This window comes from Oncorhynchus clarkii, chromosome 22, assembly GCF_045791955.1.
Source record: "Oncorhynchus clarkii lewisi isolate Uvic-CL-2024 chromosome 22, UVic_Ocla_1.0, whole genome shotgun sequence".
Taxonomy (NCBI): Eukaryota; Metazoa; Chordata; class Actinopteri; order Salmoniformes; family Salmonidae; genus Oncorhynchus; species Oncorhynchus clarkii.
Window position 1 is genome coordinate 13284329 of NC_092168.1, and position 27847 is coordinate 13312175.

At 40.4% G+C, this 27847-nt stretch overlaps 1 protein-coding gene across 1 annotated transcript in view; it reads right to left on the reverse strand.

Annotated features, from left to right (window-relative positions):
* Window positions 1-27847, reverse strand: part of LOC139380418 (inactive dipeptidyl peptidase 10-like) — a 146094-nt gene that overhangs the window by 19083 nt on the left and 99164 nt on the right. Inside the window, exons 8-16 of the mRNA XM_071123078.1 lie at window positions 18921-19041; window positions 12053-12207; window positions 6827-6924; window positions 6395-6518; window positions 4448-4486; window positions 3920-4027; window positions 3425-3516; window positions 1429-1476; window positions 803-924 (exon numbers count right to left, since the gene is read on the reverse strand). Of these exons, the coding sequence (XP_070979179.1) occupies window positions 803-924; window positions 1429-1476; window positions 3425-3516; window positions 3920-4027; window positions 4448-4486; window positions 6395-6518; window positions 6827-6924; window positions 12053-12207; window positions 18921-19041 (907 nt within the window). The remainder of the gene's footprint in view (window positions 1-802; window positions 925-1428; window positions 1477-3424; window positions 3517-3919; window positions 4028-4447; window positions 4487-6394; window positions 6519-6826; window positions 6925-12052; window positions 12208-18920; window positions 19042-27847) is intronic.

Consider the following 27847-nt stretch of genomic DNA (forward strand, 5'->3'; position numbering starts at 1 on the left):
ATGGACAAAAAAGGACATTTCCAGGTGACCCCAAGCTTTTGAACAGTAGTGTATATCCCTGGTATAAAATCACATTCTGTTTGTGTCTCTAACATATATCTTCAGTGTATGTTTAGGAGCTGGTTATGTTCGCTTTTAGCATTACTATCCTACTATCACATTGGTGTTTGTTGGATTGGCTATTCTCTGATAGCATGTGATATACCTTACAGGGAAACAGTGAGCAGCTAGAGGAATTTCTGTACTTTTGCTGGATCTGATAATTTATCTTATATGCACTGTATCTCTGATCCTGAATCTAAGTCTAAGCGGATGATGCATTGGTTGGGTTTAACAAATGGCCTAGCTGGCATAACTTCACCGTTTCAAATAATGAATGGTTGGTTGATGTTGGTCCCTAATGTCTTTAAATTACCTCTCACAAAGAAAGTTGATGCTTTAGTTTCCTACGCTCTATCAATATTTATCTAACTTCAACAAAGACAGATGAGGGGTGCTAGCATGTAGATCAATATTAGCCTTCAGAATGATGCACTGCTTGTGTTAGAATTTAGCTTAGCTGACTGACATTAAAAGTGCAAAATGACGTTTGCATTAGCCTGTTAGTGCTGTCTTGGCGCTATGGAGCACTACTTTACAATGGACTGTCTATGTTAGCATTTAGGTAAGCTGGATAACTTTTACAGTGTAATGACATGTTTACTTTGCATTGGCCTGCTAGTGCTATCTTGGTGGTAAAGAGTGGAAACCAATGCACTGAGTTAGGATTTAGCTAACTCATCATTTAGCTCGGCTAGCTTACCTTTACAGTGGAGGATGATATGCTTATCATTGGGGCTTATCTCAGCATTAAAGAACAGACAGTGTGCCTTATTTAGCTCACACGTCAGACAGTGTCGAGGGAACAACCCGACAGTCTTCACACTGAAAGGAAGGGGAAGACGGAAGATTAGGCCACCGTTTTAACATCCACTGCAAACCCTAAAGAACAGGCCTATAGAGTATCTAGCACCTGTGGTGTTTGCAGTTGTCACATGATATTTACACTCTACATAAATGAGGAGACAAGCAATGTTGAGGTTGGGAGCTTCACGTCATTGGTTCACCTGAAATCATTTTAAATGTAACTAAGACGATTCTCCCACATCAAAAGAGCAGCTGAATTTGGAAAAGGTTTGTTGAAAATTTTAATTATCATAACCTAATGTGCCTGTGCAACCTCCATACTCTTTATAAAACAAGTATCATCCAGTGTACACGATCTTACATCAGAGTGCCTCTACATTTCTGTAAGCACACAACCTCAGATGTTTACTGTTGTTATGACATGTTCTTCGCTAAAAGAAAAATGACAGAATATGAGAGGGACTGTAAATCAAAGGGGAGCTGTCAAAAGTGAGATTCAGGACAGGTTGCTAAATGAGTCACCTGAAAAGCTGTCTTCTTCGCGGTGAGCCTTCAGTGCTGAGAAAATATCTGTATAGAAGAAACAAACAAGTTAATTGAGTCTCAAAGAAATCCGGTGGCCTTCGCTAACAAGGTTATGCCATAAATACACTCTCAAGCTCAGCTTTGTGCCTGCAACATGTCATATTTAGATGAGAAATAAACCTGATACTTTCAAATAAGCAGCATTTGTCTGTGTACTTCATATGCAAATGACACTCAGTCTTGAGGCAATACGCATGAGGTTTATTAGTGTCAAGTTGAGAAGAGAAAACACTTGCCTATCAAGCTACAATAACATGCTAATACAAGTACTATACAGTTTCACACTCAAGGTTCTATGTTTTATGATGCAAAATGCAATGTCAATTCTTAAACCTCCTTTTCCCACAAATGCACTATGGTGTGCTGTCTATGATTTGCAGTTACATTGGTCTGAGATTTTGATTCGGAATGTACCTGACACCACAACTCTTACAAGAGTAATGACACAAAACCCCCCATAACATACAATCAAGTTCACTGTGATAACAAAGATGTTTTCGGTTTGTGCTGTCGTCAACTCCTCTACAGCATTCATTCATCATTCCATACATGCACATAATGTGATCTGTCGACCAGACTAGCTGTTGCATATGTATGAGATACCTTTGTGTCAAGAACTGATGAGGAATGTGTTGAATTATGATTAATGTCATGTTATAGTCAATGCAGGAATTATTACATATGGGACTCAACATGGCTGCAGATGCTCAACTGTCTGTCACCTATCCATATAAGACTCATATATAGTGAGGTCCAAAAATATTTTGACAGTGACACATTGGTCACACTTTATTTGGATAGTCTACTCTACAGATGGTCATACTATATTTTGATAAGCAACTACTTGCCAGATATACTGTTAGGTTTAGAATAAGGGTTAGGGTAAGTTTAGACTAAGGGTTAGGGTAAGGGTTAAGAGTAAGAGGGTAAGGGTAGGAGTCTGAAGATAGTCCATCTGTAGATGCACTACAGACTATCCAAAACATGTGTTATCAATACATGTTGTGTTGTTTTGTCTCTGTACTCCAGCACTTCGGATTTGAAATTATACAATGAATATGAGGTTTCATTAGTCCACTGACGATACAATCCCAAAATGTTTTGCATGTCAGCAGTCAAGTTTTCAAGATATTGGACTTTCAAGAAGCAAAGTGTTCCCCGCAAAATCATTTAAAAAGTTAGAGGCATAAATGTCATACCCCCCAAAAATGCTAAGCTTCCCTTTTTATTGTTAATGGTGAGAGGTTAGCATTTCTTGGGGGTATGATCTTTGTGCCGCTGTACCTTTCTCACTCATTATTATTCACGTTTCATTCAAGGATTATCCGTAATCATGGTAGCATCCACATTAATGTGCAAGTATTCAAAACAGTGGAGGTCAGTGCCATTTATGATAAGGGAGGACTATTTTTTTTCATGAGCATGGCCATGGCTATTACAGCATGTTGGATGACTGTCATTAATATTCCATTCACCCAGTTCAATTTAACATCGATAGGGTTAGGCAACTACATGATACTCAAATTTTCCATATACCCATCATGAGGTTGCTCCAACCTAGACTATGAATGAAAGTTTACAACGTGTAATTATTGTGTGTTAGGAATATGGGCACAAAAATACCATACTTTTGACTACTTTAAAACACATAAGTAAATGTGCCCAAATACTTTTGGTTCCCTTAAATGGGACTGTGTACAAAGAGTTCTGTCATTTCTAAACAGTGCACCCGATATGGATGAAAATAGCCTCAAATTAAAGCTGACAGTCTGCACTTTAATCATAGTCATTGCATCATTTCAAATCCAAAGTGCTGGAGTACAGAGCCAAAACAAAGTGTCACTGTCCAAATAATTTTGTACCTTACTGTACATACTAAATACCTGAATCCTCATTATTGATTTATTATGCACAGTTCAGAAGAGACACTCACATGTTGTCGTTGCTTTCATCATAGGCCAGGATCTTAGTTACTTCCCAGTTTCCTGATGTTAGATGGCGGACCTCGTTTTGATCTGCTCTGAACTGGAGCAAGGAAGGAGACGAGAAACAGGAAATATACTATTATTAGAGTGACCTACAATATCTATTTAAAAAAAGCCTTCCTGTTTTCAGAGCCATCACATCATCCTCATCAAGATCATCATCATACGTCCTAAGTACTAGTCACTAGCAAAAGATTGCAATTTAATGTGGTTGAAGCCACTTTCATTGAGTTATCACATAATATATTTGCAAAAAAGTACAGTGGCCATTGAGAGATGATGCTCACCACTACGGGCACACAGTAGTAACCCTACCCTCACTTGTGCTGTAACCATGGAGATATTACTCTCACCCCGGTGGAAACTATGGTAACAGAACCCTTTGAGTGGTAACCATGGTGACCCTCATCAGTGATGTAACTATGGTGACGTGACCCTAGTACCTGTGTGGTGAACATGGCGATGTGATGGAACTCTCCACGCCCGCCTTGCTTGACGGGCACTGTCAGGAAGAATATGCTGCCATCCCTGGAGAACACTGGTTCCTGGTTCTGCCGAAACAAAAACAGCAAACATTTTTAGTTTAGAGTGTTATGACGTCATTACATGATCACAGAGATTGTGTAAAATACATTAATTTAAACCAGTTTACTACAGCAGGAAAATAATCCTGGAAATATGAATTATTATGTAGATTATAATTAATGGTCATATTTGATACATTTTCTGTTAGGGCAAATCAAGTCTGACATTTCCAAATGAAATTATAAACTTTAGAAGCCTTTTTAAAACTCAAATACACTAAAAGTTTGCAATTCTCAGCAACAAAAGAGTAATCAAATTAAGATCCTACATCGGTACAAGTGTAATGGCAATTTAGGCCATTTACTACTATGAGTGCACAACAAAGATCTATTGAATAAGATTAAATGGAAGTTTGGCCATTACTGACAAAAGTAAATATGTTTTACCTGCTTTGAAAGCCAGAGCTCTGAGACCTCCTCATGCCTCTGAAATAGAAAGGCCAAAATGTTAACAGTTAATATTATGTCCCGATTTATAATATGTCCCATATTACATCCCATATTCAGCAAACCTGAATAGCCGTGGAGCCTGGTTGGAATTAAGCATCCCACAAAGACAGCCCAAAGTCCCTCAAAATCACTCAATCCCCTTTCTTCCCCAATACTTTAACTCTAAAAGCGCCAACATATTTCAACCCCTAAAAGTTCCAAAAGTGTTTTATTTTTCTTTTCAAAAAAATTTATGAAACACTTTCTGTCAAACTCTAACACTTTTTATTTTATTAACCTTTTGTAACACAAGTAAATTGTTTTTAATTTCCCAAAATAAGAATACATTTAAAATGTTTACATTTTTTAAAAGATATTTTGATCAATTTCACCCATAGATACTAATTATGAACATTTGTCTGTTATTTATTCAGTGTTTTTTTTCTGAGAAAGTGGCAAATCTGAGATACTGGTAGTACCTAAAGTGTCCCTGTCACGACTCCTACCGAAGGTGGCTCCCCTTCCCGTTCGGGTGGCGCTCGGCGGTCGTCGGCCTACTAGCTGCCACTGATTCTTTCCTCCCCCTCCTTGTCTGTTTATTGGTTACACCTGTTGTGTATTTGCTGATTAGTTGGGCTTTATTAGCCAGTCGGCCTGCCTGCTCTTTGTGCAGGATTGTTTTGTGTAACTTGTGTGCACGTCTGTGGGTTACGCGTTTCCCATTTCGTGGGTTTTGCTGGACAGTTTAAGTCCCTGTGTTTGGGGCGTTTGTTTTGTTGTACGCCCTGTGTTTTCATGGGGTTGAATTATATATATATATATATATATATATACTGTATATATGAAAATTTGGGGCATAGCAGCCACTCTAATAAAAATTATATATATATATATATATATATAGTGGCTGCTATGCCCCAAATATATCCCTGACCCTGGGATATATATATATATATATATATATATATATATATAATTTTTATTATAGTGGCTGCTATGCCCCAAATTTTCATTCTACCACACATCGCTAGTATAAAAAGACCGATTATGTTTCATTCCTCCATTTTAACACAAAGCATCTAGATAGATGTAGTTTTTTGTTGTTGGTAACAAGTTGCTTGACCGAGTATAAAAAAGGGTTTAGAAATTATGACTTTTTTTTGACCCCCTGTTGGTGCTTTTAGGGTTAAAATGCCAACTGGGGAAATCCTGAATCTGTGCTCTTTAAATTAAAACCCATTGGAGACAAGGACAAAAGCATTGGCAGAGAAATTGAGTCTGCGCCCAGGCGGAGCCGCTTCTTGGCTGTAGCGTCTGTTTGTTTGTGGTCCAGCCGTCTGTGGGGCCTGACCCTGGGACAGTCGAACTGGACCGTGTCCAATAGACTCCCATGTTTTCCCCACAGGGGACTGCAGCTTTGCCCTTTTCCAGACATAGCTTATAATAACACTGTGCAATCGTTGCCATCAAAACAAATAGTGGGAAGAATAAGTCTTTACTTAATGAAAACAGTTTGCTGAGATGATCATTTAATAAAGGCTTCCCAGTTGAAAGTAATAGAATAATACTATGACTTATAGTGTGTGTTTATCTGATAAATGCCACAAGATAATATTTGTATTCAAAGTGGTGGATAAACAAAACAGAAAAAGTGCACCCCTCCACAAGTGTCCTTTAGCAGGCATAGTAAAAAGCACACAAAAAGCACAACAGCTGATACAGCACTATCAGATGAGGCATTCGAGTCAATGGTATCTCTCCCTTTGGTAACATAGCAGTAATAAAGTCAATGCATTGTCTGCTCTGTCCTCCCACTGACACAATAACAGAATGACCACCCAGGGTGAGTGTGACCTAGTCTCAACATTACCAAGCCCCCCACCCCCTACCCAGCATGGCTCTCACCTTAACACAGGCCCCCGTGGTGGTCTCACATACGGTCAGGATGGACACATTCTGGGCACGGTTCATCCACCTGACCGTCGTCTTGGTTTTACTGATCCAACTGACCATGGCGACATAGTGCTCCCTACAAGAGAGAACAACCACAGTGGTTATTGTCTGAAACATGGACCATGACCACATAGTGCTCCTTACTAGAGAGAACAACCACAGTGGTTATTGTCTGAAACATGGACCATGGCCACATAGTGCTCCTTACTAGAGAGAACAACCACAGTTGTTATTGTCTTAAACATGGACCATTGCCACATAGTGCTCCCTACGAGAGAGAACGAACAGAAGTTGTTATCATCTGCAACATGTACCATGACCTAGTCCCTCCAAATAGCGAACTTTCCAATATGTGTTTTCATTATTCCAGGCAGTAAATCACACCTTAGTTTGAGGCTGTCTGGTGGTGTGAGCTCCTGTGTGTGTGTCGGTCCGTACAGATTCACCACATATAACTTCACTGTGGGGTTGGGTTGGCCAGCCTGAAAACAGAATCAGTCCTTTAGATATTGTAGCACCATTAAACATCATGAATCACAGATTAAAAACACCACACGAAGGCAATCACCATATTGACTAAACAAACAATTGCATAATTACATTGTAGTTATGTAGAGCAATATTATACTGTATATGTGCTACCAACATAAAAAAACAACAACTTCAAAACATTCTGAAACAATAGATGATGATAATAGTAGCACCTTAGAATCATTGATCACATGCCCTAACAATGGATAATAGCTATGGCTTTACACAATACAACGCATAATATCAACTCGTTTTATCTAACGGTGATACAAATGTTAATGGTTATGAAAGAAAATTAGATAAACAGCATGACTAAAGTTATCACCTCATTTACACGCAGCCCTGGATTTAGCCTAACCATGTTTAAACCTGAATAAGAGTCACAAAGGTTGGCCTTGAACAATGCATGAAGATATGAACCAAAGCCTGTATAAGCCCCCATAGAGAATGAATAGTCCTCTTATAGGCACTGCTACAGCACAGTATTGTATTGACCTTTTCTAATGCTAATCCTCCCTAATAGAGTACCAATGCTTTTTCTACATTCAGTGTCATATTCACTGTTGGCACTCAACCCTAAATGCCATATGCCAAGCTCTACTGGTTCTCACCCTCGGTATGGATTCTGACACTTCTAGTGTAACCTTGGGCCAAGAACACATGGCCGGATTGGCCTCACAATGGACCACAGTACTGTGTTGCAAGAGGCTGACAAAAAGCAGGAAGAGGGATCATTTATGTATCCTCAGTTATCTAATTATTAATGTAGAAACAGAGGACACAGGGTTTCTGTCCCAAATGGTACCCTATTCCTTTCATAGTACATTACTGGTACCATAGGCCCCTGGTCAAAGTACTGCATTATGTAAGGGAAAAGGGTGTACATTGGGACGCACCCAGGACTGGGGAACAACAGACATCTGGTGGGGAGTTTCAGTCTTAATTGCTGCAGGAAAGGGACACTGTTTGGATGGATCTTCCTGTACCTTGAAGTTTAGACATGCTGTGGGTCTTATTCAATCAGGATGGTGACCATGAGTTCCCAGAGTTAGGTGAAATCGAAGTTTAGAATTATAGTGATACGGGTAATGGATTTGCCGTTTTAAACTGTAAATACAGTGCCTTGCGAAAGTATTCGGCCCCTGTCACGCCCTGGTCGAAGTATTTTGTGTTTATTTTCATTTATTTGGTCAGGCCAGGGTGTGGCATGGGTTTTTGTATGTGGTGTGTTGGGTTTGTAGCTTAGTGGGGTGTTCTAGTGAAGTCTATGGCTGTCTGAAGTGGTTCTCAATCAGAGGCAGGTGTTTATCGTTGTCTCTGATTGGGAACCATATTTATGCAGCCATATTCTTTGGGTGTTTCGTGGGTGATTGTCCTTAGTGTCCATGTAACTGTCTTGTGTTAGTTTGCACCAGTTTAGGCTGTTTCGGTTTTCACATTACGTTTATTGTTTTTGTATTGATTCGTGTTTGCGTTGTTTTATTAAACATGAATCTCAATAGCCACGCCGCATTTTGGTCCGACTCTCCTTCTACCAAAGAAAGCTGTTACAGCCCCCTTGAACTTTGCGACCTTTTGCCACATTTCAGGCTTCAAACATAAAGATATAAAACTGTATTTTTTTGTGAAGAATCAACAACAAGTGGGACACAATCATGAAGTGGAACGACATTTATTGGATATTTCAAACTTTTTTAACAAATCAAAAACTGAAAAATTGGGCGTGCAAAATTATTCAGCCCCTTTACTTTCAGTGCAGCAAACTCTCTCCAGAAGTTCAGTGAGGATCTCTGAATGATCCAATGTTGACCTAAATGATTAATGATGATAAATACAATCCACCTGTGTGTAATCAAGTCTCCGTATAAATGCACCTGCACTGTGATAGTCTCAGAGGTCCGTTAAAAGCGCAGAGAGCATCATGAAGAACAAGGAACACACCAGGCAGGTCCGAGATAATGTTGTGAAGAAGTTTAAAGCCGGATTTGGATACAAAAAGATTTCCCAAGCTTTAAACATCCACAGGAGCACTGTGCAAGCGATAATATTGAAATGGAAGGAGTATCAGACCACTGCAAATCTACCAAGACCTGGCCGTCCCTCTAAACTTTCAGCTCATACAAGGAGAAGACTGATCAGAGATGCAGCCAAGAGGCCCATGATCACTCTGGATGAACTGCAGAGATCTACAGCTGAGGTGGGAGACTCTGTCCATAGGACAACAATCAGTCGTATATTGCACAAATCTGGCCTTTATGGAAGAGTGGCAAGAAGAAAGACATTTCTTAAAGATATCCATAAAAAGTGTTGTTTAAAGTTTGCCACAAGCCACCTGGGAGACACACCAAACATGTGGAAGAAGGTGCTCTGGTCAGATGAAACCAAAATGGAACTTTTTGGCAACAATGCAAAACGTTATGTTTGGCGTAAAAGCAACACAGCTCATCACCCTGAACACACCATCCCCACTGTCAAACATGGTGGTGGCAGCATCATGGTTTGGGCCTGCTTTTCTTCAGCAGGGACAGGGAAGATGGTTAAAATTGATGGGAAGATGGATGGAGCCAAATACAGGACCATTCTGGAAGAAAACCTGATGGAGTCTGCAAAAGACCTGAGACTGGGACAGAGATTTGTCTTCCAACAAGACAATGATCCAAAACATAAAGCAAAATCTACAATGGAATGGTTCAAAAATAAACATATCCAGGTGTTAGAATGGCCAAGTCAAAGTCCAGACCTGAATCCAATCGAGAATCTGTGGAAAGAACTGAAAACTGCTGTTCACAAATGCTCTCCATCCAACCTCACTGAGCTCGAGCTGTTTTGCAAGGAGGAATGGGAAAAAATGTCAGTCTCTCGATGTGCAAAACTGATAGAGACATACCCCAAGCGACTTAAAGCTGTAATTACAGCAAAAGGTGGCGCTACAAAGTATTAACTTAAGGGGGCTGAATAATTTTGCACGCCAAATTTTTCAGTTTTGATTTGTTAAAAAAGTTTGAAATATCCAATAAATGTCATTCCACTTCATGATTGTGTCCACTTGTTGTTGATTCTTCACAAAAAAATACAGTTTTATATCTTTATGTTTGAAGCCTGAAATGTGGCAAAAGGTCGCAAAGTTCAAGGGGGCCGAATACTTTCGCAAGGCACTGTAACTCAAAGTACATTTATACTGCCGGTCAAAAGTTTTAGAACACCTACTCATTCAAGGGTTTTTATTCATTTTTACTTTTTTCTACACTGTAGAATAATAGTGAGGACATCAACACTATGAAATAACACATAAGGAATCATGTAGTAACCAAAAAAAGTGTTAAAGAAATCAAAATATATTTTACATTTGAGATTCTTCAAAGTAGCCACCCTTTTCCTTGATGACAGCTTTGCACACTCTTGGAATTCTCTCAACCAGCTTCACCTGGAATGCATTTTCAACAGTCTCAGAGTTCAACAGAGTTCCCACATGTGCATTTTCTCAACCAGCTTCATGAAGTAGTCACCTGGAATGCATTTCAATTAACAGGTGTGCCTTCTAAGTTAATTTGTGGAATTTCTTTCCTTCTTATTGCGTTTGAGCCAATCAGTTGTGTTGTGCAAAATGTGTGTGTGTGTGTGTGAGGGGGGTGGGGGGGTGGGGGGGGGGGGGGGGGGGGTGGGGGGTAATACAGAAGACCTATTTGGTAAAATAAGCAAATAGAAACAACAGTCTATCATTGCTTTAAGACATGAAGGTCAGTCAATTACGGAACATTTCAATAACAGTCCAAAAACCATCAAGCGCTAAGATGAAACTGGCTCTCATGAGGACTGCCACGGGAATGGAAGACCCACAGTTCATTAGGATAAGTTCATTAGACTTACCAGCCTCAGAAATTGCAGCTCAAATAAATGATTCACAGAGTTCAAGTAACAGACACATCTCAACATCACCATCCACTACTAAAGGACACCAATAATAAAAAGAGACTGGCTTGGGCAAAGAAACACGAGCAATGGACATTAGACAGGTGGAAATCTGTCCTTTGGTCTGGAGTTCAAATTAGAGATTTTTGGTTCCAACCGTCGTGTCTTTGTAAGACGCAGTGTTGGTGTACGGATGATCTCCGCAAGGGTATTTCCCACCGCAAAACATGGAGGAGAAGGTGTCATGGTGTGGGGCTGCTTTGCTGGTGACACTGTCTGTGATTTATTTAGAATTCAAGGCAAAATTAACCAGCCTGGCTACCACAGCATTTTGCAGCGATACGCCATTCCATCCGGATTGTGCTTAGTGGGACTATCATTTGTTTTTTAACAGGACAATGACCCAACACACCTCCAGGCTGTGTAAGGGATATTTGACCAAGAAGGAGAGTGATTGAGTGCTACATCAGATGACCTGGTCTCCACAATCACCTGACCTCAACCCAGTTGAGATGGTTTGGGATTAGTCGGACCACAGAGTGAAGGAAAAGCAGCTAACATGTTCTCAGCATATGTGGGAACTCCTTCAAGACTGTTGAAAAAGCATTCCAGGTGAAGCTGGTTGAGAGAATTCCAAGAGTGTGCAAAGCTGTCATCAAGGCAAAGGGTGGCTATTTGAAGTATCTCAAATATAAAATATATTGTTATTGGTTTAACACATTTTTGGTTACTACATATATATATATATATATATATATACATATATATATATATATATATATATATATATATATATATATATATATATATATATATATACATATATATAATATATACATATATATATTATTTCACCACTATTCCTATTTATTGCCTTACTTCCCTAATCTTACTACATTTGCACACACTGTATATATACTTTTCTATTGTGTAACTGACTGGACATTTGTTTATCCCATGTGTAATTCTGTGTTGTTTGTGTCACACTGCTTTGCTCTATCTTGGCCAGGCCGCAGTTGTAACTGAGAACTTGTTCTCAACAAGGTGAAAAAAAATTATATATTTTTTTTTTGTCTTACTGTAATCTCAGAGTACTCAGAGTTAATTTGTTTCATTCCACCAATCGAAGCTAGATAGGTGACAATGTACTTCTACATCATCTCAGCTTACCTTAGGGTAGGGGTATTGCTTTCCTTTGGGGTATGAAGCGCCAGTGAAGCGAGGAAGGGCCATATTGGGCACCAGAGTGTCATTGAGGACCAGGAAGGCCAACCTCTCTCCATCCGGTGACCACCAGTGTGCTATATGTGACTGGAGAATCTCCTCTGTAAAGAGACACAAGGAATATATAACAAATATATTGCAGATCTCGAGAAAATTAAATACAGAAAGTATTCATACCCCTTGACTTGTTACAGCCTGAATTCAAAATGGATTCAATATATTTTTTTTCTCACCCATCTACACACACAATAATGACAAAGTGAAAACATGTTTTTAGAAATGTTTGCCTTTTGTTTTTAGGTACAGAAATATTTAATTTACATAAGCATTTACACCCCTCAGTCAATAATTTGTAGAAGCACCTTTGGCAGCGATTACAGCTTTGAGTCTTTCTGGGTAAGTATCTAAGTGTGTTCCACTCCTGGATTGTGCAACATTTGCCCATTATTCTTTTCAAAATTCTTGTAATTATTCTTTTCAAAACTGTCAAATTGATTGTTGATCATTGCTAGACAACCATTAACCATTATCAGGTCTTGCTGTAGATGTTTAAGTAGATTTAAGTCAAAACTTTAGCTCAGCCACTCAGAAACTTTCATTTTCTTGGTAAGCAACTCCAGTGTAGATTTGGCCTTGCGCTTTAGGTTATTGTCCCGCTGAAAAGTGAATTCATCTCCCATTGTCTGGTGGAAAGCAGACTGAAACAGGTTATCCTCAAGGATTTTGCCTCTGCTTAGGTCTATTATGTTTCTTCTTCATCCTGAAAAACTCCCCAGTCCTTAGCGATTATCAGCATACCCATAGCATGATGCAGCCACCACTATGTTTGAAAATATGAAGAGTGGTACTAATGTGTTGTATTTGCCGCAAACATAATACTTTCTATTCAGGACAAAAACTTAACTTAATTAATTTTGCAGTGTTACTTAAGTGCCTTGTTGCAAACAGGATGCATGCTTTGGAATATTTGTATTCTGTACAGGCTTCCTTCTTTTCATTCTGTCAATTATCAAATCAAATGTTATTTTTCACATGCACTGAATACAACAGGTGAAATGCTTACTACAAGCCCTTCACCAACAATGCAGTTCAAGAAATAAGAGTCAATAAAATATTTACTAAATAAACTAAAGTAAATTATAAAATAAAAAGTAACACAATAAAATAACGGGGCTATATACAGGGGGTACTGGTACCAAGTCAATGTGTGGGAGTACAGGTTAGTCGAGGTAATTTGTACATGAAGGTAGGGGTAAAGTGACTATGCATAGATCATACACAGCGAGTAGCAGCAGTGTAGAAACAAAGGGGGGTCAATGTAAATAGTCCGGGTGGCCATATGATTAATTGTTCAGCAGTTTTATGGCTTGAGGGTAGGCGCCTTTTGGACCTAGATTTGGCGCTCCGGTATTGCGTGGTAGCAGAGAGAACAGTCTATGACTTGGGTGACCGGAGACTATGACAATTTTTTGGGCCTTCCTCTGACACTGCCGAGTATATAGGTCCTGGATGGCAGGAAGCTTGGCCCCAGTGATGTACTTGGCCCCAGTGATGCTTGGCCCCAGTGATGTACCCTCTGTAGTGCCACTACACTGCCAGGTCTCTGACCTCCTCCCTATAGTCTGTCCCATCGTTGTCAGTGATCAGGCCTACCACTGTTGTGTCATCAGGAAAGTTAATGATGGTGTTGGAGTCGTGCTTGGCCACGCAGTCGTGGGTAAACAGTTAGGACAGGAGGGGACTAAGCACGGACCCCTGAGGGGCCCCTGTGATGAGGATCAGGATGGCATATGTGTTGTTACCTACCCTCACCACCTGGGGGTGGCCCATCAGGAAGTCCAGAATCCAGGTGAAGAGGGAGGTGTTTAGCTTAGCTTAGTGATGAGCCTTGTAGGCACTATGGTGTTGAACGCTGAGCTGTAGTCAATGAACAGCATTCTCACATAGTAGTAGGTGTTCCTTTTGTCCAGGTGGGAAAGGGCAGTGTGGAGAGATTAAGAATGCGTCATCTGTGGATCTGTTGGGGCCGTTTGCGAATTCGATTGGGTCTAGGGTTTCCGGGATGATGGTGTTGATGTGAGCCATGACAAGCCTTTCAAAGCACTTCATGGCTACCCATGTGTGAGCTACGGGGCGGTAGTCAATTAGGCAGGTTAACTTCACTTTCTTGGGCACAGGAACTATGGTGGTCTGCTTGAAACATGTAGGTATTACAGAATCGGTCAGGTAGAGGTTGGAAATGTCAGTGAAGACACTTGCCAGTTGGTCCACGCATGCTCTGAGTACACGTCCTGGTAATCTGTCTGGTCCCCCGGCCTTGTGAATATTAACCTGTTTAAAGGTCTTGCTCACATCGGCTACTGAGCGAGCATAAAAGCCATTTGGCTCGTCTGGTAGGTTAGTATTGTGGATTAACTACAATGTTGTTGATCCATCGTCAGTTTTCTCCTATCACAGCCATTAAACACTAACTGTTTTAAAGATACCATTGGCCTTAAGGTGAAATCCCTGAGCAGTTTCCTTCAACACAATCCAAAGTGTAATTAATAACCATGCTCAAAGGGATAGTCAATGTCTGCTTTTTTTTACCCATCTACCAATAGTTGCCCTTCTTTTGCGAGCCATTGGAAAACCTCCCTGGTCACTGCTCGACTGAGGGACCTTACAGATATTTGTATGTGTGCAGTACAGTGATGAGATAGTTATTCAAAAATCAACTTAAAACCTCTTCAGTCTACACCCTACTTTTTCGAACATTCTGTTAAAAATCGCGTAACATTTCAGCGTCCTGCAACTCATGCCAGGAATATAGTATATGCATATGATTAGTATGTGTGGATAGAAAACACTCTGAAGTTTCTATAACTGGTTAAATCACGGCTGTGACTATAACAGAGCGTGTGTTTCATCGAAAAGCGCAAGAAAAACTGGTCACTGAAAACTGAAAAAAATATCCATGCGCCACTTGCATGTATTGTTTAAGGGACACCAAATGGGGCCGAGATTGCAATTCCTACAGCTTCCACACAATGTCGCCAGTCTTGTCAATTTCCTGGGAGTTATTTCTTGGTCTTGGTTTTATATTTTATTTCTGCTATTTGTGTAGCGCCGGCTACGCTAATTATTTTGTTTACGTCGCCTTCAGGTATTTCGGGGTGTTGCATGCTATCAGATAATAGCTTCTCATGCTTTCGCCGAAAAGCATTTTAAAAATCTGACTTGTTGGCTAGATTCACAACGAGTGTAGCTTTAATTCAATACCCTGCATGTGTGTTTTAATGAACGTTTGAGTTTTAACGAGTACATTTAGCATTTAGCGTAGCGCATTTGCATTTACAGGTGTCTAGTTGAGACATCTGCGTCTCAGGTAGGAGCAAGATTAGGCACAATTATTGCACACAGTGAGTTCACGCAGCTTATTATGTGACTTGTTAAGCACATTTTTACATTTTTTTTTTAGGTTACCCATATCAAAGGGGTGAATACTTCAAGACATTTCAGCTTTCACTTTGAATGAATTAGTAAACATTTTGAAAACATAATTCCATTTTTACATTATGGGGTATTGTGTGTAAAAAAAATCTCAGTTTAATCCATTTTAAATTCAGACTGTAACTCAACAAAATGCAGACAAAGTTGAGGGGTGTGAATACTTTCATAAGGCACTGTATTCTCCAACAAAATGGCCATGTAGTATTTCGGTCTCGATTCAATCCGTATCACTGAAGTATTGCGTAAGATCCACGTTATAGAGTAATTTAAATTTAAAGGCAACGTTCCCTCATCCGCGGAGACTTCATTCACAGTTATAACGCGGCATATGGAAGTTTAGTGTGAAACACCTTGAGATAATAGTTGATATAATCATCTTTCCTGAAGTTTCCATCTGTACTGTTCCATGTGAGAAGGCCATATGTCGATAGTGTGCTAAAAAAAAATAGAGAGCACTAAAGTATTGCGACAACTCAAGCATGATGTTCGAGTGCAGTTAACAGTACTTAACAGTCTGTGGCAACATAATGTCAAACATTTGAGATGTTAATTAGGTCTGATTGGGAGTCATTTAGAGAGAGAGAGAGAGAGAGAGAGAGAGAGAGAGAGAGCGAGAGCGAGCGAGAGCGAGAGAGAGAGGTGACAGGTGTGGCATATGAAGAAACTGGATAAACAGCATGCTCTTTACACAGGGGCATCTTGTGCTGGGGACAAAAAAATAAAATAATTTTGTCACATAACAAAATGCCACAGATGACTCAAGTTTTGAAGTGAGGGTGCAATTAGCATGCTGACTGCAGTATTGTCCACCAGAGCTGTTGCCCGGTAATTGAATGATCATTTCTCTACCATAAACCGCCTCCAATGTAATTTTAGAGAATTTGGCAGTACATCCAAACGGCCTCAAAACCGCATATCACATGTATCCATGCCAGCCCAGGACCTCCACATCCGGCTTCTTTATCTGTGGAATTGTCTGAGACCAGACACCTGAACAGCTGATGAAACTGTGGGTTTGCACAACTAAAGAATTTCTGCACAACCTGTCAGAAACCGTCTCAGGGAAGCTGATCTGCATGCTCGTCATCCTCACAAGGGTCTTGACCTTTATGCAGTTTGGCGTCGTAACCAACTTCAGTGGGAAAATGCTCACCTTCAATGGTTACTGGCATGCTGGAGAAGTGTGCTCTTCAAGGATGAATCCTGTTTACAACTGTACTGGGCCGATGGCGTTGTGTGGGCGAGTGCTTTGCTTGTGTTAATGTTGTGAACAGTGCCCCAGAGTGGTGAAATAACAAAAAGGTCAAATAAAGATCAAGAGAAATAATAAAGTCATGGTAAACTGTACTGTAAATTAATAGTTGCATGTTTTGGCTTTCCTTTACATTGCTGAGTGCACACGCTTAGTTAATATGGCCCTGAATGTCCATATCAAGGCAAAAATGCCCACACAGTAAATCATTACAATGATAATTCTTCACAAAGGTACAGATGATGGAAAAATTAACAAAAATTATACACAATTGCACAGTTAAAGTAACTGCTTGCTGAAACGCTTTCTTAATCTGTGTAAAGTTTCATTTCTCCTGAGTAACATAATGGGCTGTCTTTCTCCTAAACTTAATTAGCTCTTCCCTTTTCAAATCTGCTATTTCATCACATTCATATTTAATCATTGTTTTGCATAAACTGGCATTCGGTACTAATTTAGTATTTCATTCATCCACCTACTATGTAGCTGAAGGGAAATGGAAATTTTGTTTAAAAAAATGCGGTTTGACTCCGACTGTGTTTGACTAATTTGATATCATCAGGAAAACATGAGGCATGTTAGAATTGTTGAAAATCACTTAACTGTGTTATTCAGTCACAAATATCTTGAGTTAAACTGAACAAAAATATAAACGCAACATGTAAAGTGTTGGTCCCATGTTGCATGAGCTGAAATAAAAGATCCAAGAAATGTTCCATGCGCACAGTGGTTGAAAAAGTACCCAATTGTAATACTTGAGTAAAAGTATAATAATAGAGAGTTACTCCAGTAAATAGAGAGTTACTCCAGTAAATAGAGAGTTACTCCAGTAAATAGAGAGTTACTCCAGTAAAAGTAAAAGTCACCAGTAAAATGCTCCTTGAGTAAAAGTCTAAAAGTATTTGCTTCTAAATATTCTTAAGTATCAAAAGTAAATGTAATTGCTAAAATATACTTAAGTATCAAAAGTAAATGTAATTGCTAAAATATACTTAAGTATCAAAAGTAAATGTAAAGTGTTGGTCCCATGTTGCATGAGCTGAAATAAAAGATCCAAGAAATGTTCCATGCGCACAGTGGTTGAAAAAGTACCCAATTGTAATACTTGAGTAAAAGTATAATAATAGAGAGTTACTCCAGTAAATAGAGAGTTACTCCAGTAAATAGAGAGTTACTCCAGTAAATAGAGAGTTACTCCAGTAAAAGTAAAAGTCACCAGTAAAATGCTCCTTGAGTAAAAGTCTAAAAGTATTTGCTTCTAAATATTCTTAAGTATCAAAAGTAAATGTACTTGCTAAAATATACTTAAGTATCAAAAGTAAATGTAATTGCTAAAATATACTTAAGTATCAAAAGTAAAAGTATAAATAATTTTAAATTCCTTCTATTAAGCAGAGCAGACAGCACCATTTTCTTGTTTTTTTAAATGTATGTATAACCAGGGCACACTCCAACACTCAGATATCATTTACAATAGATGCATTTGTGTTGTCTTGATAAGTGTGTGAATTTGTCAATTTTTCTGTCCTGCTAAGCATTCAACATCTAACGATTACTTTTGGGAGTGAGGTAAAATGTATGAAGTAAAAAACAACATTATTTTCTTTAGGAATGTAGTGAAGTAAAAGTAGTTAAAAATATGAATAGTAAAGTAAAGTACAGATACCCCCCAAAACTATTTAAATAGTACTTTAAAGTATTTGTACTTAAGTACTTTACACCACTGCATATGCACAACAAGCTTATTTCTCTCATACATTTGTTTACATCCCTGTTAGCAAGCATTTTTCCTTTGCCAAGATAATCCAACCCCCATTTGGGGTTAAGTGGGTTAAAATCTTCATAGAAGTCACAGAGGGTACAGAGGGACATGCCAAAATGCTGAATGTTGGCACTTTAGCAAGTCTTTTTATTCATATAAAAAAGCTGATAACATTTTCTGTGTGGTCTATATTAAAGGGCACTTAATTTAATATAACAGGTATTTAAGATTAAATATTGCTGCACAATGTTTACTTCAAATATCAAAGGGGTGCTAAATGTATTCTATTCGTGGAACGACCCACCTACCCTCGTACAGCCAGTCAGCGATCCCATTGAAAATGACCCCTTCCTTTCCAGACGATGTCAGTCTGAGGGAGTTGCTCTTCACATCTGATTGGTAGTAAATATTGTTCTCAAATATGTAGATCTGTGGGCACAAGGACACACAATGAGAACAGGAAAGTAATTACTGACCTATCACGTTTAACCTTGGTATGACCTCTACAGGCCTGTACTGTGAAACTCAATGAAACATCAGTGTTTGACAAAAATTATGTTTTGAACCCAGAGAGAATAAACTTCTATGGTAATGTACAGTATATTCAAACACAAATACAAGGCCTACGGTAAAATCAGTTTCAACCCACTCAATTTAGCAGACATATTGAAATTCATGAAAGGGGGAAATAATAACACATTTTCCATTCAGGTCTTATTCCCTGATTGGATACGGTTGAAGTGGCCTGGATTCACCCTTGTCCAGAGAAACAGCAGAAACCTAATGTCCGATTCCATCAACCTAAAGGACCTGTGTTACATAGAGCAGTGTTGAAATTAGCACCCAACTCCTCAGCCTCAGATGACTACTTTTCCCAGAACCATTCAATGTTTCTCAGCCCGCCAGCTGTCTGCATCAGCCAGACTTACATAAAGCACTGTTATGTAGTCACTTGGTCCTGGAGCTGAGCTGACCCCATCTCAAGCTCTGCAGGCCCCGCTGTTATATCAAAGACATTAAGCAAAGGCAACTTGCCTAAATCGCTTCAGTAGTGTGTGTGTGGTATAGGATTCAGCGAAAAGAGCTGCTTTTAACAGCAATGACTTGAACAGTTTGAACAGTTTCCACATCAATGTACCATCTGCTTCACTAAAAGCTGAGACTAGTTGTCCTTAAACCACAGGAGAGGAGAGGAGTGCGTTTGAAACTACGAGGCGTCTGTTAGGAAATTTGGTTATGACAGGTTTGGTTACAAGGAAGCGCAATCGTAACATTTCTATATGGATTACTTTATGTTTTGGGCTTGAGTTTGTGTTCACAGATCAGCCCAGCAGCAAAACCCTTCACTTCAAGGATGCTGTTGCTGACCCACACAAACCTACTGTGTCAGTTCTGTACACGAACTGAGCATCAGTATACTTTTTTGGACCACCAGTAATATAAAACAACTTTGCCAGTAATATCATTAAATGGTGATGTTGAGTAAACAATTATACTTTTGATTTCACCTAATTTTAATTCTGTCACCAAGATCACATGCTCAACTTCATAAAAACATGTTTTCCCATCTCAAGAGGTAAAAAAAAGAAGTGCCTCTCTTCAGCTTAATTAAATAATGAAAACATTATAGAGCTCAAGATAATTATTATTATTCAATTTTTTTAATATAGGTTGTACATTGTATGGCTAGCTCCTGCTCAGCCCAGTCCAAGCTCTTCACTGTCCTGGCACCCCAATGGTGGAACCAGCTTCCCCCTGAAGTGAGGACAGCAGAGTCCCTTGCCCATCTTCCGAAAACATCTGAATCCCTACCTCTTCAAAGAGTATCTTAAATAATCCCACAGCACCAACAAATTTTTTTTTTTGTAAACTAACACTCACACTTGACTTTTTCCCCCCCTTACTAGCTCTGACCTCGCTGACAGCTACTTTATTGCGGAAAAATGTACTTACTATGACTGTGATATTAAGATGAATGCACTAACTGTAAGTCACTCTGGATAAGAGCATCTGACTAAAATGTAAATGTAAATGTCGTGCTTCCAATGAGTGGTATTATACGGCTACACAGTGTACGGCTAGCGGTGCTATACCTAGCACTGTGTATGCAGACATAAGCCTTCTCATGCTCACTTTTCATTGGCTCACTATATGTCAATCCCTGAAAGACTGACTTCCACATTAGTGAAAACGTAATGGAAGATACATTCCTCTTCATCTTTAGCAGGAGGTTCAGAAAAACATTGTCGCTGTAGGACTCGATATCACCCCCTTCAAGGCCCTCTCTATTTTATTTTAACCGGGCATAGCATATATAGACTCAAAAGGTACCAAATAAAGTAACAGGGTTGATGATTTCTTCTTAAATCAGCCAAAAATCCTGTGACTGGGGAATGGAAGCTTGTTGTGTGCAACAGGGAAGGGCAAATGAATGCAAGATGAGCAACATAAACATCTATTTGGTAAAACATTTATAGCCTATCTAGCTATGGGTAACAGATTTGACAATTCGATTAGTGTTTCTTTATAAAAATATAGGAATAGTGTCACCCATATTAAAACAAGAGTTCCGTTCACGTAACAGGCTTGACCCTTAAATGAGGGACATGCAAAAATGTTGGGGTACTTTAGCAAGTCATTATTCATCTGGAAAATCAGATTTATTGGATTCTCCATGTGGTCTATATAAAAGGGCACTTCATTTAATATAACAGGATTTTATAACCCTTAAGACTCTAAGCCCTGTCTAAGCCGGGGTAGGGGGTCTCCATATACAGTGCATTTGGAAAGTATTCAGACCCCTTGACTTTTTCCACATTTTGTTACGTTACAGCCGCATTCTAAAATTGATTAAATATGTATTTTTTCTTCATCAATCTTTACACACAATACCCCATAATGAAATGTTTGCAAATGTATAAAAAATAAAAACAGAAATACCTTACTTACATTAATATCCAGACCCTTTGCTATGATACTCGGAATTGAGCTCAGAGGCATCATGTTTCCTTTGCTCATCCTTGAGATGTTTCTACAACTTAATTGCAGTCCACCTGTGGTACATTCAATCACTTGGACATTATTTGGAAATGCACACACCTGTAAATAAATTCATAAGGTCCCACAGTTGACAGCGCATGTCAGTGCAAATACCAAGCCATGAGGTTGAAGGAATTGTCCGTAGAGCTCCGAGACAGGATTGTGTCGAGGCACATATCTGGAGAAGGGTTCCAAAACATTTCTGCAGCATTGAAGGTCCCCAAGAACACAGTGGCCTCCATCAATTCCACCCGGGCAAACTGAGCAATCAGGGGGGAAGAGTTCCTCTGTGGAGATGGGAGAACCTTCCAGAAGGACAACCATCTCTGCAGCACTCTACCAATCAGGCCTTTATGTTAGAGTGGCCAGACAGAAGCCACTCCTTAAAAGGCACATGAAAAAGTTTGGAGTTTACCAAAAGGCACTGAAAGACTCTCAGACCATGAGAAAACAAAGGCAACCTGCCTAAATGACTACAGACCCGTAGCACGTCTATAGCCCTGAAGTGCTTTGAAAGGCTGGTAATGGCTCACATCATCACCATTAATCCCAGAAACTCTAGACCCACTCCAATTTGCATACCGCCCAAAAAGATCCACAGATGACGCAGATGATCTCTATTGCACTCCACACTGCCCTTTCCCACCTGGACAAAAGGAACACTTATGTGAGAATGCTGTTCATTGACTACAGCTCAACACCATAGTACCCTCAAAGCTCATCACTAAGCTAAGGATCCTGGGACTAAACACCTCCCTCTGCAACTGGATCCTGGACTTCCTGACGGGCCGCCCCCAGGTGGTAAGGGTAGGTAGCAACACATCTGCCACGCTGATTCTCAACACTGGAGCTCCCTAGGGGTGCATGCTCAGTCCCCTCCTGTACTCCCTGTTCACCCACGACTGCAACACCATCATTACGTTTGCAGACAACACAACAGTGGAAGGCCTGATCACCGACAGTGACAAGACAGCCCATAGGGAGGTCAGAGACCTGGCTGGGTGGTGCCAGAATAACAACCTATCCCTCAACATAACCAAGACTAAGGAGATGATTGTGGACTACAGGAAAAGGAGGACCGAGCACGCCCCCATTCTCATCGACGGTACTGTAGTGGAGTAGGTTGAGAGCTTCAAGTTCCTTGGTGTCCACATCAACAACAAACTAGAACGGTCCAAACACACCAAGACAGTTGTGAAGAGGGCACGACAAAGCCTATTCCCCCTAAGGAAACTAAAAAGATTTGGCATGTGTCCTGAGATCCTCAAAATGTTTTATAGCTGCAACATCGAGAGAATCCTGACCGGTTGCCTCACTGCCTGCTACGGCAATTGCTCGGCCTCCGACCGCAAGGCACTACAGAGGGTAGCGTGTCCGGCCCAGTACATCACTGGGGCTAAGCTGCCTGCCATCTTGGTACTCTACACCGGGCAGTGTCAGAGGAAGGCCCTAAATGTTGTCAAAGACCCCAGCTACCCCAGTCATAGACTGTTCTCTCTAATACTGCATGGTCAAGCAGTACCGGAGTGTCTAGGACAAAAAGGCTTCTCAACAGTTTTTACCCCCAAGCCATAAGACTCCTGAACAGGTAATCAAAATGGCTACCCAGACTATTATCATTTTGTCCCTCCCCCCAACCCTTCTTTTACGCTGATGCTACTCTCTGTTTATCATATATGCATAGTCCCTTTAACTATACATTCATGTACATACTACCTCAATTGGGCCGATCTACCAGTGCTCCCGCACATTGGCTAATCGGGCTATCTGAATTGTGTCCCGCCACCCACCACCCGCCAACCCTTCGTTTACGCTACTGCTACTCTCTGTTCATCATATATGCATAGTCACTTTAACCATATTTACATGCACTTACTACCTCAATCAGCCTGACTAACAAACGTCTGTATAAAGCCTTGCTACTGTTATTTTCAACAGTTTTTTTACTGTTGTTTTATTTCTTTACTTACCTATTGTTTACCTAATACCTTTTGTGTGCTATTGGTTAGAGCCTGTAAGTAAGCATTTCACTGTTGTATTTGGGGCACGTGACAAATAACATTTGATTTGATTTTGACATGGATAGAGCAGGTGTTCCTAATATTTTGAACACTCAGTGTACATTTTACAAACATTTACAGTATATATACACATTTTCAATATATATGTTGGAATCTATTTAAAATGTATTAAGATGCCAGGAGTTCCTCTAGAGGAACGCCACCCCCCCCCCCCCCCCGGTTCAGCTCAACCCGTGGCGCATGGAATGCAAAAATATTCTTAGAAATATTTAACCTCCACACATTAACAAGTCAAATGAAAGATAAACACCTTGTTCATCTTCCCAGCATGTCAGATTTTTTAAATGTTTTACGGCGAAAACACACCACATATTTATATTAGACCACCACCGAAACCAAGACAAGAGGCAGCCATTTTGTCCCAGAAAATATAAAATTATAAAAGCAGGATTAAAAAATAAATCATTCACTACCCTTTTGAAAATCTTCATCAGATGACAGTAATAGGACATGTTACACAGTACATTTTTTTTTTTTCAATAATATGCCATTTATATCCATAAATGTCCATTTACATTGAGTTCATGTTCAGAAATTACTCAAAAATGTCCGCAGGAAATCTAGGTAGCACTAAATATACATGTTCTACATATAGTTAGAAAGATACACTGCTTCTTTATGCAACTGCTTTGTTACATTTCTTTTTAACGTTACAGAAATCGCACACTATTCAATATGCTGAGACGGCGCTCAGATACAAGCTACATTTCTCCGTAATGTTGGAGTCAACAGAAACACAGATTTAAGCATAAATATTCCCTTACCTTCGATGGTCTTCGTTCAGAATGTTCTGGAAGGGTTCATACTTACCCAATACATCGTTTGGTTTCAAGTCTTGCGTCTTTGTATTAGCTACTGCTAATAACATCAGCTGAAATGCACCCAAAATGTCCTCTGGTCCGGAAGTTGCGCATCAAAACTTCAAAATTACATATTATATGTCGACTAAACAGGTCAAACTAAGTGCAGAAGCAAGCTTTATGATGTTTTTAACACACAAAACAAATTTCAATTCAACCGGGCATCGTTTGCTCTTCCCAGGAGTGCTGGAACAAAGGAATGGCTGTGACCAATTCGCGCCCTAACGCACAGGTTTTTTCTCGCGGCACTTACTCAAATCACTCCCATAGGGAGATTTGAACGATTAGACGCTCTACAGAATGAGGACATCTAGTGGAAGAGATAGAAAGTGTCCCCAGATCCATAAGTGGTTGGGAAGGGTGGGGGCGATGACGTCAAAGTTGCTCCAACTTTCATGACCACAAAACTAGTTTGGAAGAATGCATGCCCTGTGAGTTCTGCTATACTTACAGACATAATTCCAACGGTTTTAGAAGCTTTAGAGTGTTTTCTATCCAATAATAATTATTATATGCATATATTAGCAATTTTTGACAATTTTTGTTTCAGTTTACTAGGGGTACCCAATTTCTCCAAAGGGGGCGTAAATCTGCCATGTCCTCAATAAATGTTTTTCAAATACATTATTTTGCCATTGTATTTTTTTCCCGTATGGGCATCGAAGATATGTGTACTAGCAGTATCATCTATTCATAAGATACACTTATGGCTAATGATGCAGCGTATGCCACTCGAGAGTCCCGCATGCCTGCACATCTGTCTGCCTCTCACCCCTCATCACCAGTAATGGCCCTCTAATGGAGGTGAGTTTGATTTATGCCCAAATCAACCACACAGAATGTTCCAAATGTAGACAAGAAGCCACTAATATACTTAAGCCTGTTAGATGTTGACAAAAGGCTGTATGTTGGAATCAATCATCTAATTTGGCTGATTTCCATTTGAAAATGAACTGGAGTTTCTCTTTCAAATACTCGTTTCAGAATCTCACATATGGGGACATTCCCTTCAAGGCTGGACCACAGGGAAGATCCAATTACACGTCTGTCATATACAGACAGGAAGCATGGCGAATAATGGGGAACCCCACTCCTTATAAGGTGCTACGATCCCGCCCTCTAGTCATTATTGTTTTCTACCTTACGGAAATCACAAGCTCTCTCTACTTATGGTCCAAGCTCCAACATGCAGGGCTAAGTGAAATAAAATGATGAAAATGCTAATAAAAAATCCATCAATAGAAATAAAATAGCACTATATACAACAACTGTAGCAGTGATTAATAAGTAAAATGTCCATTGGAGTGGGGATTGACCATAGGGGGAGCAGCTGGACCATTGAGGGGGTGTGGGGACCAAGTGAAATAAACAACAACTCTGACCCCAGTGCAACTGTAGATCCAAGTCACTAGGTACCACTGTAAAGGACATTACGCAGCTTGTTTAGTGATTACTACTTCCTCCTAATTTGGCTCCCCGATGCTCAAACCCAGGACTTCTGCCTTGCTAGCATACATAACCACCCTCCGTAAGTGTTTTACCAGTCGGCACCACTCAAAAAGCCAGCTATTTGCTGGTGCAAGTGGGGACACATCAGGCTAAGGAGTAAGTTATTCACATCACCATATGCTACATTCAATCCTCAAACTTACTCAACAGCGACCCCAGCGTTGAGCTTAATGCAACTGTAGATGAAACATGTCAATATGAATAAATTAAACTATAAGACATATCAAGAGATGAACTCAAAAGCATGAATTCAATAATTTTGATGAACTTCACAAATAAAACAGGATATATTTTCTTACTCTGTTACACTTAGAGTTAGCTTTATCCGCTAGCTTCTTCTACCTGTACTTCGTAGCATTACTTATCGCCTCGTCTAGCTTACCAGCGCCCTCTCTGGCTAGGCTGACGATTTTTTTACCTCTCTGGGAGAGTTTTAGCCTGTAGAGCAACTCTCCGGCTAACGACGTCCCTACCTCATGGTCAGGCTTGATGAGGCCAAATTGTCCTGGGGCATCCCTTTTCCAGCCGACTGGACTCTAAGGGCTTTTCTAGCCTGGACAAGCAGCGCATGGAGGAGTCTGGGTTTACAGCCCTGGCTATGGAGCCTACTGTCAGAATTAGGGCAGACCTGGAGGTAAGCAGTCCTAGCCCCCTAGCTAATGAGAGGGGCAGCACACAGCACTGGTGGCTTCCTGCCCTAACCTCTCTCTAGTTTGGCATATCCATCTCTCCCCAACTTGTGGTACTAGAGAGACACTCCTTCGTTTTCCTAACCTATCCCCTGTGCAGCAGCTCATCGTTCCAACCCGCTGACAGCAGTAGCACTCCCAAGCACTCCCCCGAGTGCCCTCCCTATCAAGGCTCTCCCCCGACACCTTTAGGTTCCAGCCGGGACCAGAAGACAATATGATTCAGACAGGAGCAGGATGACAGAACATCAGTTGCCCTCAAGCATCATTCCCGTTCAGTGCTCTCAGCATCTTTCCTCCTTATAATATTTTTCCATGTTGCATCCAGGCGCCTTGCCAAAAGAGGCAACTCTTTGGCACGCCGCCAGAGGGCACGGTTGCCTCGGCGAATGAGAGTCTCAGCGCCTGAAAGGCACCCCACCAAGTTGGTGGAGATCTGTCACGCATGGTGGGTATAGTCGCTTGGGGACAACAGTCTTCAGCCAGCTACCTGCAACGCAATCTCTGCAACTTCAGTTTTAGTGGCCTACGGCGACTCAGCTCTATTCTTAGAGGATTGTGCTATTGAGCTAGGGACCATTCAGTACGTTGGAAATGCTACTTCCTCTCTTCCCAAAGGAAGTGCCATTGCACCTCACTGTCCCGTTCTGTTATACCCAGCTGTTCAGCTGTTCAGCCAAAGTTAGGCATCCACTTTTACCCCCTGTGACAAAGTATGTAGCAATGTAGAAAAATTTGAAATGTTGTTTATATTTGTATTTATTTTTGGTAATTTGTACCCCAATTTCGTGAAGTCCAATTGGTAGTTACAGTCTTGTCCCATCGCTGCAACTCTCGTACAGTCTTGGGAGAGGCAAAGGTCGAAAGCCATGGCTCCTCCGAAACACGACCCCGCCAAGCCGCACTGCTTCTTGACACACTGCTCGCTTAACCCGGAAGCCAGCTGCTCCAATGTGTAGAAGGAAACACCGTACAGCTGGCGATCAAGTAATTCTGTATTGAAAGTTGATAAACATAACCTCACTTTTGAGAATATGTTCTTCTTTGCCTACACCCA